Source organism: Pinus tabuliformis, chromosome 3_1 (assembly GCF_031772625.1).
Source record: "Pinus tabuliformis cultivar Carrire ecotype Pingquan chromosome 3_1, CPIR1, whole genome shotgun sequence".
Lineage (NCBI taxonomy): Eukaryota > Viridiplantae > Streptophyta > Pinopsida > Pinales > Pinaceae > Pinus > Pinus tabuliformis.
Genome location: NC_142301.1, coordinates 788,277,433 through 788,288,920, shown reverse-complemented (window position 1 = coordinate 788,288,920; position 11,488 = coordinate 788,277,433). Strand labels below are relative to the sequence as shown.

The 11,488-nt window shown below is 35.9% G+C and overlaps 1 protein-coding gene across 1 annotated transcript; it reads left to right on the top strand.

The window, feature by feature from the left end:
* The first annotated feature begins 4,307 nt into the window (after positions 1 to 4,307).
* LOC149189792 (agamous-like MADS-box protein AGL62) lies at positions 4,308 to 10,503 on the top strand. The gene is made up of 2 exons (XM_089410345.1): positions 4,308 to 4,785; positions 10,406 to 10,503. Exons 1-2 carry the CDS (start codon positions 4,308 to 4,310, stop codon positions 10,501 to 10,503), a joined length of 576 nt encoding a protein of 191 aa, XP_089266471.1.
* The last annotated feature ends 985 nt before the right edge of the window (positions 10,504 to 11,488 follow it).

Genomic DNA, 11,488 nt, shown 5'->3' with positions numbered 1-11,488 from the left:
AAACGTCTGACGCCGAATTGAAGGCATTGCTCCGGCCGAATTGAAGGCTTTGCTGATAAGTCACTTGAATTTGGCAACCGGCAATTCCAGATCCCAATATTCACATCTTTTACGTCTTAGAAAATTATAATGATATGTTTTATAGATTTTTGGTTGACTGAATGGGATCTGAACTATATTCGTCAAACATTTTGGTCTGGTCTGGTCTGGTCTTGACCTTTTAAATGTCTGAATGCTTCCGTAAAGGACTTTGTTAAAGGTCTGTGTTGTACTGCAAATTTTGGATTACAAAATTTCGAGTAGAAATAGTGCATGTCTGAACGATTCTGACCATGTGTAGTGTTCATTCAAACCGTGTGCAGTGTTTGTACAAGACTGTTGTATTGCAAATCTTAGGTTTTTAATTTTGGATTTGAAATTGATTTTCTGAAATGACATCTTCCTAGATGCTAATTTGGAAATTCTCGCAGTACTGTATCAATATGGTGTTTCTATATGGCATTTTTTGATTTCTCATAATTCGTATTTCTATATTGTATTTCTTGATATCTCAAAGTTCGTATTTCTATATGGTATTTCTCGATTTCTCATAGTTCTGAATCTATATTTCTATATGGTATTTCTCGATTTCTCATAGTTCTGAATCTATATGGGTTCTGCATCTATATGGTATTTCTTATGTGGTGTGGTTGATTTTTCGAAGTCCTGCATCTATATGGTATTTCTGGTGTGGTGGTTGAAATGAGATATAGTTTGTTTGTATCTAACTTGGACGAAATCTGAAATATTTTCCCTTAATCAGATACTGAAGAAAGATAATATGAATGGAAAACAATCACATGAAAGAACACAGACTAGAAAGCACTTTTCACATGAATCTCTATGGCCAAAGCTCTGGTACTTCTGATCCAGAGAATTTGATTAAAGTTCAGAAACACTGTTACAAAAATTGGCCCATGAAATTCCTCAGGACCCAACCCCTGACTATTACAAATCATCCCTTCAATAAACAAAATAATAACCATATGTTACTGGTTTACTGGAAATAAAATCAATTAAAATCATAACAAATAAGCTAAAAATAAAAGTTGTTACAATGGATTCGAATTGCTGTAGCTGCTGATGGATTTATCCTGTGCCTGAAGATTTGGAACTTTTATTGCCACTTGTGTTTTGACTGCCAACTATGTCCTGCAAATCTGGAATTGCTGATTTGGTGCCAATCAATCATCAGTCCACAAAATTTGGAGTAAATTTTGACCTGCTAATTTCTCCTGGAACGCTTTGTCTTCGATGGATTTGAATGCTCATTTTGTGGCCTAGAATCTGCAGCAAGTTCTTATTTTATGTTCCTCAAAATCTAGAAACAATTTAAGTCTGATTTTATGCCTGGAAATGCTCAAATAATCTCTTTTTAGATGTACTGCCACCTGAGCCTGCCATTTGTTGCTGACAGTCTTTATCCATTTTAATGTGCTCTCGATTGTGCATGCCAAAACAGTCCCTTTAAAGTTAAAAACGAAATATAACAAGAGAATAATCCTCTGCTTATTTCCAGCTAATTACCAAAGTCAATATTAGTTCGAAGGAATAAGAGTTAGCATAAAAATTTGGAGGAACTGATATCTTCAACAAAATTACTGTCACAATCTCCTCAATCATAGACATACATACTGCAAAGTGTGCAACAGAACAAACTGGTTGCATATAATGACCCCATTTTTGCTGTCCATATCCTCCCTGTTGGATTAACATTCGATTGCAAATTTTTGTACTCCACTGAGTCAATCTTGCAAAACTATGGTCATATATTGGTCTAATTCAACATGCACATGATTGGGCTTATCTTTTGGTCACAAAATCTATTGAAGCTAACACTAAAGAAATTGGTTCCTTTGCTAGGAACTTTATCTCACCCTATATCTGAGTGAAGTGAAGAATGAAAAGTTCACAAAACAAGTCTCAAAAGGATCGAGAAGCATTCAAAACCCTTCCTCTTGAAGCTACAATTCTCAAAGTCCTCATAGAAAGCCGGATTCAAAATAGCTTCCAATTGATACATTCCAATTCTTGAAATCCTTTAAGTAATGTCAACTTCACAGGGTTGCAAAAGCGAGTTCTAAAGTTTATGTTGTTTGAGGAAAACTTCTTAGAATGTTATGTTGGAGTCTGGACCACAGAATGCCTGTATAGAATCACAAGAGAAAAAATTGTATGAAAATGTTGAATGATTCCTGAATTATAGGAAGGACAGTAATTCATTGAAGAGGTTCTATAAAATCTGATAAACCTAACAACATTCAGCCAATATTAAGGTACTCTAAGTTTGATAACCGGCATAAAACTTTAGTAAGCTTTTGTTGTTACAATGCATTTTGATTTCATTGTTGATCGTGATGGGGAGCAACTACTTCTCTCATTTAATCAAACTGGTACGTCTCTCCCCGGTTCAAATGAATTTATCTTTGGCAGTTTATTTTTGTTTCTTTGTATTCTTTGACAGTGTAGATGTTTATGGATTCTGGATACCCAGGTATATATAATGTTATATTTATCACAGTGGCTAACTTGTCTTCTACAGAAACAGAGATATAGGGTTCATTCTTTTTTCATTTTTTCTTGTTACGGTGTATTTGGATTTCATTGTTGATCATGATGGGGAGCAACTACTTCTCTCATTCAATGGAACTGGTACGTCTCTCCCCGGTTAAAATGAATTTATCTTTGGCAGTTTATTTTTATTTCTTTGAATTCTTTGACAGTGTAGATGTTTATGGATTCTGGATACCAGGTATACTGTTATATTTATGACTGTGGGTAACTTGTCTTCTACAGAAACAGAGATATAGGGTTCATTCTTTTTTCATTTTTTGTTGTTACAGTGTATTTGGATTTCATTGTTGATCATGATGAGGAGCAACTACTTCTCTCATTCAATGGAACTGGTACGTCTCTCCCCGGTTCAAATGAATTTATCTTTAGCGGTTTATTTTCTTTTCTTTGTATTCTTTGACAGTGTAGATGTTTGTGGATTCTTTGAGAATTAAAGTATTTCAAATCATTTGAAAATAGCCACATAACAACTCTCTGAGTAGTGCCATCGAATTTGCTGCTCCCTTTCATACCCAACTGGGCAAAATTTCCTCTGCAACAGCCTTATAGAGTCATCCCGATAATTAACAAGCACTTTCCATTACTGTTGCTAACACTGGCAATAACTTTCTCACCACAGGAGGACGTGCTCCAATAGTTTTAAGAGTGCAAAGGTAATTTTCTTCATCTTGTTATATCCCTGATAGTTGAAATACACCTCAAACGTCCTTAGACATTTATTAAATTTCTCTATGCTCACAAGCCCATTAAATAGCTGAATATCGAACTTCACTTCTACCCTAGAAAAAAATTGGCAACATGCCAGCCTTACTTTTTTCGAATAAACATTCCAGACCTATGCCTGACTCTTTCAGGTCTGCTTTCTTCTCATTTTCATGAGTCCTCTGTTCCAGTAGGGTGGACACCAAATAAGAAACCACCCACTGCAAGGCTTAAATACTTGCTTCTATCTGGGAAAATCTGGCCTCGGGGGAGTCATCTTCTTCTTTATTGGAAAGTAGCTACCTAACTCTGCTTTGTTCTAATCCTTCCCGGGGCATCCCACCTTCCAATAGACACCAACGTTTGATTTTAACCATCTATAAAACACACTTTACAGCATGGGAACTAAACTGTTGATGCAATGGGAACTATATCACTGTAACAATGACGACTCTGTTCTGTTCTTTGTATCAATAATATTGTTTCTGTTCTATTATCTGTATCAGCATTGCTTGATATTCCTCATGTCCAATTGAATTGATTTTGGTAGTTGTAATCCATATTTTTTTATGGTATTTATTTATCCGATGCTTGTAGCCATGGCCAGTACGAAATCGAATCTAGAGTTCGCTTTTCGTGATTTCTAAGGAACCAAAATTAACATTAATACAAGCGTCCTACATGTAAACGCAAAATGCCCCCAAAAAAATCCACCTATAAACTCCGAGACCGAGCATTGGGGATGTCTGCGTAGACCACAAATCCGTCGGTTTTATAAAAAGTTTATAAAGAAAAAAATAAAAATATTTAAACTGCTAACTTTAAACTGCTTTCTCAGTAATTTGTAACGGTTTGTTCAGGGATTACAGGAATACGTGCCCTTCTCTGTCATAGTGGACACCATTGAAGGGACAGCAATAGCACAAAATCCATTTCTCCAGTGGTCTTTTCTTAATTTCCTCCTTTTTTGTTGATGGACAGGAGAGGCAAAAATGGGGAAAAATAAAATCGAAATTAAGAAAATTGAGAACCCAAATTCAAGGCAAGTCTGCTTTTCAAAACGAAGGATGGGCATCTTCAAGAAAGCCAGTGAGCTTTCTATTTTATGCGGTGCAGAGATCGCCATCATTGTATACTCTCCTGCAGGAAAGGCCTTCACCTTCGGCTCTCCTGACATTGACTTTGTCCTGGACAAGTATCAAAACATCCCTGTGAATATTGACAATGAAAAAGTTCAGAGAGTTCTAAAATCAGAAAGGCAATACAACCAAGTATTGCGAGAACTGGAAGCAGAAAAGAAACTCTACGAGCAATTGAAAAGGAGAGAGGTCAACGATGATCAATATAAGCCCGGGGAATTCTGGTGGAAAAAGAATATTGAAGATCTCAATCTTTCTCAACTGATAATGTTTAGTGAAGAACTCAAGGCACTCAGGCTGAAAGTTTTTAAGATCAGTAAAGAAGAGAATCAAGCTGCAATTAATAATGCCTCGTCCAAATTAATGCCACTGAAAGAAACAGAGACTGCAATACAAAGGTCTCCTCAGCAGTCTTCTTACTTTCATTTTCCATGTGCTGGTGCAGGGGATATAGCATCTCAACAGTTGAACCCAACTCTGGAAACCTCGCCATCTTTTGATTCAACTTCTGGGCATTATCAACTGTGTCCCTGGGATGAGGGAATCGCTAAAGCCCCAAGTAATACAATTGTAGCAGCTCCATGCCCACCATGGATGATCAACACTCATGCACCTGCATATTGTCCTGGCAATCCCAGCAGCTTGTTTGGACAGGCTACAGATGCAAGCTACAAATTTACGCAGTTTAATCCATCAGTGCAGCAATTCAATCCATCAATGCAATACTACTTTAATGCAGGACCAACAGAATAAACTCCGAGACCGAGCATTGGGGATGTCTGCGTAGACCACAAATCCGTCGGTTTTATAAAAAGTTTATAAAGAAAAAAATAAAAATATTTAAACTGCTAACTTTAAACTGCTTTCTCAGTAATTTGTAACGGTTTGTTCAGGGATTACAGGAATACGTGCCCTTCTCTGTCACAGTGGATCCCATTGAAGGGCGATGAAATGGGAAATTGATTATAGCTCAATTTTTGGTCTTCTTTACTTAGCTGTGTTCAATTTCAATCACTTTGCATAATGGCTGAAGCTGTGTTTGATGTTGAGTGGAGTCCATGTAAAGTCCCTTGCCCACTTGATCTACTTGGAGCAAACTTTTAGAGAACAAGAACATGATAATAACAAACCTCGGGGAAAAACCTTTTGCTTTGCAAATTCCAGTTGGGGTCCTTAATAAATATAGTTAAAGTCTATAAGCACTTTTTAAGGCATTTCAGCACACCTCAGTAACTAATTTAATCATTTGCACATCTCTTTTGTTTTGGTGAGCATTTATTGTCTTTTCTCTTGTGTTTCTTTACTTGTTTAAAACTTTTGAACAGTTGATATCATTCAACGTTTTTGTGAATTAATTAAAGTCTGGCCAATTTTCGCTGATGAATCCATTGCTACTGCGTTGTAGCATTTCTTTTTGCATCATGATCGGGTAAAGCAGTAAACCTTGATGCATGTTTAGCTATAATGGCCCTAGTGTCTTTTAACTCCTCAATTTATATTTTATGCGACAACCAAAGAACTGGTAGCTTGTTAATTGAAAAGAAAAACTTATTGTTGGATGATACAGCTTGACATTATTCTTGTGGTTGATCTATATTGGATGAGTTTATAATTACACTCCATTGGCTGACATTGGAATGATGGCCATCTTAATTACACTTCATTGGCTCACTAAAGAGTAAAATATGTAAACAACTTAATAGTGATTATTGATGAGAGGATGAGATTTACTGTTTTGTTCTTTATGTTATCTGCGAAACATAAAACACATATAGTTGAATAGAAAATATTGATTGTGAACCAAACAAGTTCCAATTGATCTAATAAAATTGAAACTTGAATGGCCACTGTAAATGCATGTGATAACAAACACTACTTATGAGAACAATAGTGTTTGACCATAGATTTCTAATTAGCAACTTTGTATTTTCTTTCGATTAATACAATTGTGTCTCTTCTTGTGGTCACTCGTTTTAGTGACCCACTGGTGCCTTTGGAGCAATTGTATGTATGTGGAAGGAAAAACAAGTATGATATCACTATTGATTTGCCAAACCATTGTTATGTACTTTTTCAGGTCTAAAGATGTGTAACTTGTGGTTTAGCTTGATACATTCTCTTGTATACCACTTTACTTTAACTTTGTCAATATCATAAGTCCAGTAGCAATTTAAGTGTATGCCTGCATGGCAGAACTGCATTGGGCTTGAACTTTTATAAAAAATTACATTGTATTTAAAGAAATATGATGTCCAGATAGCATAGAACTCCAAACATCAAATCTCGTTGCTCCTTGTAGGCTTCAATCAATATCTCTTTTAGAGAAATTCAACAACTCTAATTTAATAATCCTATCGGCCTCTCTTTGTACCTTTTGGGACAATTGCTAGTATTATATAATTTAAATAATATATAATATTCGTTGTGAAGCCATGGGTCCTGGCTTTTGTATCACAAATTTTATGATTTATTTTACGATAATAGCAAGGATAATGCAGCCACATTGAAGTTAGTCTAAAGATCTTCCCGTGAAAAGACGTAATCAACGACTCATCATTTGTTTATTAGTCAGAGCGGGCTAGCCCATTGAAGATTTCGGGGAGGGGAGGAAATTTTCTATTATTCTAAGGAAATTGTACTCCTCTCCGACCATTTATAAAAGTGTATTTAAAAATGTTCATTTGAAGTTTGTATATTATTTTTAATTAAAATTTATAATAATGTTTGGAATTTTTAATATATTTATTTGTTAAGTATGGTGAGTTTTGATATGATTGGTTGTTTAATTTGTGACTTGAGTAACAGAGATTTAAAGGCATTTAACCAATTAAAATTGCTCACAACCTGGGTCATTTTAGCCTTTTCCATGGTTCAATTTTTGCTCATGGGTTTAAAACTTTGGTGACCTTTTCACCACAAAGTACCAACACCGTTCACTATCTATTCTATGTCCACTAGTCAAATATTAATTTTAAATATAAAAGTGTTGAATTTATTTTATATTTAAAAATATAATTTTTTAAAAACATATAATTTTATAAATAAATATTTATTTTTTGTTAGAGCAATCAAAATCACTGGACACAACCTAGACCATTTTAGCCCTTAGCATGGTTGGATTTTTGCCCATGGAGTTTCAAATCCCGGTGACCTTTTCACCACAGAGTGCATTAACACAACACCCTTCATTGTCTATGGTCAAATATCATTTTTCACTATAAAAGGGTTGAATTTATTTTTATATTTAAGAACATATTTTTTAAAAATATATAATTTAATAAAAAATATATAATTAAATTAAGTTTGGGTAATAACTCCTATCAAGTTATTGGTTCAAATCTTATGAGGAGGGGTTTTGGGTGGCAACTACTTGTGAGGGATAAAAAATGTTTCACTAGGCATCCAGGTTCTCGTACAACGGATAAAAAATGTTTTACTAGGCATCCAAGTTCTCATACAATCTTGACACATATTGTAGATGGATTCTCTCATCTGATATTTGGGTTAGTCCTTTGATCCAACACTCTGACCTAGTCTCAACATTGCTCACAAAAAAAAAAATCAAGGGTTGTAAAAGAAAGAAAAAGTATAGTAATAACCACTAAAACAACCCAAATATTATTTAATATTTGATTTTTTATTGAATAAAATTTTTATCTTAACAATGGAGGAGTATGACTAAAAATTGTTTCTACTTTTTTAAGAGCTTGTCTTCATTAGACATCATGTTAATGGTTGAAGACCTAAAGGCATCTCATATGAATGCAAGTTCACCCTTTTCTAGACCACTAATGAGGTGGTTTTCCTTGAATAATAATGAAGAGTCAACCTACATTTTTGGATAGCACATGGTGATGGTTGTCCCCACTACTAGTTTAACCACTCTATTATATAGTTTTTGCTATTATTTAAAAGAAAACTTATCCCAATTTTTAATTAAAAAACTTTATAAGAAGCGACAATATTTTAGAGAACTTTGCACATTTTTGAGGCTTTGTACATAACCTATTTATTAATTCTAAATCATTGTTCAAAGACTTCTTCATGGAAATATTAGTGTACATGCATCTTTACCTAGTTCATATTTTCCCCAGTCTTGTAGTCCATAGTGTACATGGTCTAAGATATTTTTCCTTGGGTGGGAATATTCTCCTTGTATACAAGTGTCAACTTCTCCTTGTGCACTTTAATTACTTAGAAATTTGTCACACTTAATCAAAATTAGAGCACAAGAAGAGCTTCTAAGAAGAAACCCATATCTTTGTTTGCGTGTGACAAAGGACTATAACATTCATAGAGAATAGAGAATGCACAAGCCCTGCTAGTGATCCTCATACCATTGAATTATTTTGAATGGAACTAAAAAAATCTCATTCTACTCAAAAGAAAAGCACTCTATAGATTACTATGGGAACCGAATTAGATCCTAATTCCACAGTTAATTATTTTAATAAGATAAATGAAGCATTCAAGTTGTTACACTTTTCAATATCTTTGGATATATTCTTCCACACCAAATGAAGTCTCGACCACATTAAAGGGTATGTGGAGGAAACATGATGAACTATAAGGATACTAGTTGGAGAATGAGCTCAAATCATTGAGCGCAAGTAGTTTTGATACCTTGCAATACTTCTTCACAAAGTTCAAATCTTTGCTTCTACAAATCAAGGCATGTGGAATAGAGAAGAAAGAGAAGCATGTAATCATCTATATTCTCTCAAAGTTGCTCCTAAGTACTAGGTGCTTGTTTCTTCCTTTCACACTTCAAAGCTAACAATGAGAGTAGCTTGAAAAATTCCTCCTATGGATGCATTCATTGAATCACTCCTACAGAAACAAGATAAGCTCATAAAAGTGGGTGCTTTGAAGAATTGCAAGGCCTGTTTGGTTACAGCACGTGAAAATATTAAGAAAAATGATAGATACAAGTAGAACGCACATCATCGAGGAACAAACATCATATTTCATATATTTTTATAGTTGTTTTGTACATGGGTACTTAATATGGTTACATATTGTTAGGACCCATTTATCGGACACACCTTAGTTTGCTTCAAGTAGAGTATTAGTGTACATGCATATTTACCTATTTCATAGTGCACTTGGTCATAATACTCTTCCTCAGGTGAGAATATTCTCCTTCAACACAAGTGCTTCTTGCACTATGCATTAGTTGCACTTTAATTACTCAAGTAAAATCAAGTTTGTTTACGTGCATGGCTTCTATACTAAAGTTTGTTATCCATGTATAAATTCTTCAATTATACATGGCTAATTAATTGAGAATAAAATCCCTTACATAATCTTTTTTTGCTAAAGCAAGCATGGGTCCTTCTATTCCAATTAAAATAGAAGATACATAATATACAAAAAGAACGGCAATGCCCAAGCTAAATCCAGGCCCAAGCTTTGGGCCCACAGACCATGCCTCGGGCCCACAAACCAAGCCTCGGGCCCAAACAAGGTCGATCGATCATGCCCCACAGATCTAACGGACCAGGCGAATATCGGGTGAGCAACATGCTCACACTTTATCGACAAAAACAGACCCGAAAATATAATAAATCGTCATTAAACTTCATATCGGGTCCGAATGGGATGATAACCTTTGGGCAATTTAGCCACCCGAAATGCACCAGATGCAAGTGGACACAAAAAGCCTCTCCAACTAGCATGGAACTTAACTGCGCCTTCGGACCCGAAGCCTTATAGAGTCAAATCTGAAATACATTTCGGGTCTGAATGGAAGGTTAACCAATGAGCAGTTTGCCGCGCGAAATGCATTGTATTTCCACGATTATGCTGACCTGCCCACTCTTTAGTGAAGTTCTCGGCACCAAACATTAAAAGGCTTTGAAGACTTGTTCTATTAATAGTTTCCCGCCTGTTAAACTGAAGACTTGTTTTGTTAATAGTTTCCCGCCTGTTAAACTGATAACTGTAGAATTCCTCTACCAAATTCCCGTCCGATAACCAGAGTAAACCCCTAGTATCACTCTTGACCTCCTACTCAAATTTTTCCTCATGTCGACTAAAAGTCCTCTGAACATGAAGAACACCCTGCTTATACATCATCCTGCTTATCTCCTCTGTTCTGGCAAATCTCCCTGTCTATTGATGCCTGTTTGTGGCATTCATCCCTCAAACGACCTTGAGGAGTCTCTGACCATTCATATATTTTATTTCTTTTGGCACATAGAACACCCTCATTAGCCATAATATCTGCTAACCTGTTGGCTGTTCTTCGCACATGAGTGAAACTAAGGGTTCTCATGGTGCGCAGGTGGGATTGAATAAGATGATAGACTTGCAGTAATCTCCAGTGTTTTGAAACTTTGTCTGGCACTAAGCCATTGCATATTTTCTTGACTGAGTTGATTATCAGTTCAGAATCAACTTCAGTTATGGTATTATGTAAGTTTGAGTCTTTTAAGATTCCTAGGCATTGCTCTAGTGCCATGAGCTCTGCCATATTATTAGTGGCTTTACCCAGATGACTGTGAAATATGGTTTTTATCAACCCCTGGTCATCTCTTATTACTCCTCCATAACTAGCAATGCCAGGGTTTCCTTTTGAGGCCCCATCTATATTGCACTTCATATACCCAAGGGGGGGGGGTTGCCAGAGATCCTTATCAGCTGATATATGACTTACATTCTTGGTTGTTCCCTGGGGGAAGAGCCCTTGAAGGCCCAACTAGATCAGAATCTGCCTATCCTATTCATGAGGTTGGTTCTCAAGGGGGGTTTTTATAAGGCTACCAACAGTCTCTTTGAGCTATCCTATGATCTGATCCATAATGCTCTGGGCAGAACCACTCCTATTCTTGAAGATTCTATTGTTGCGTTCTTTCCATACATCCCAAATTAGAAAGCCAGGAACCAGCTCCCAAGCTTTGTTGAGAATTTCATTAGCAGAGAAATTACTCCTCCAATTCCTCAATGTGCTTTTGATGCTGCCAATGTCCCTGTCAGAATGTCTGAAGATTGAAGCTACCCAATTCCATAAGGTAGAGGTGAATGGGCATAGG

What these genes read in the sequence shown, in the direction of transcription:
- LOC149189792 (XM_089410345.1), top strand. Translation starts at nt 4,308, where the DNA reads ATGGGGAAAAATAAAATCGAAATTAAGAAAATTGAGAACCCAAATTCA. An exon ending in GATCAGTAAAGAAGAGAATC is followed by an intron (nt 4,786 to 10,405) that starts AAGCTGCAATTA and finishes AACTGTAGAATT; the next exon opens with CCTCTACCAAATTCCCGTCC.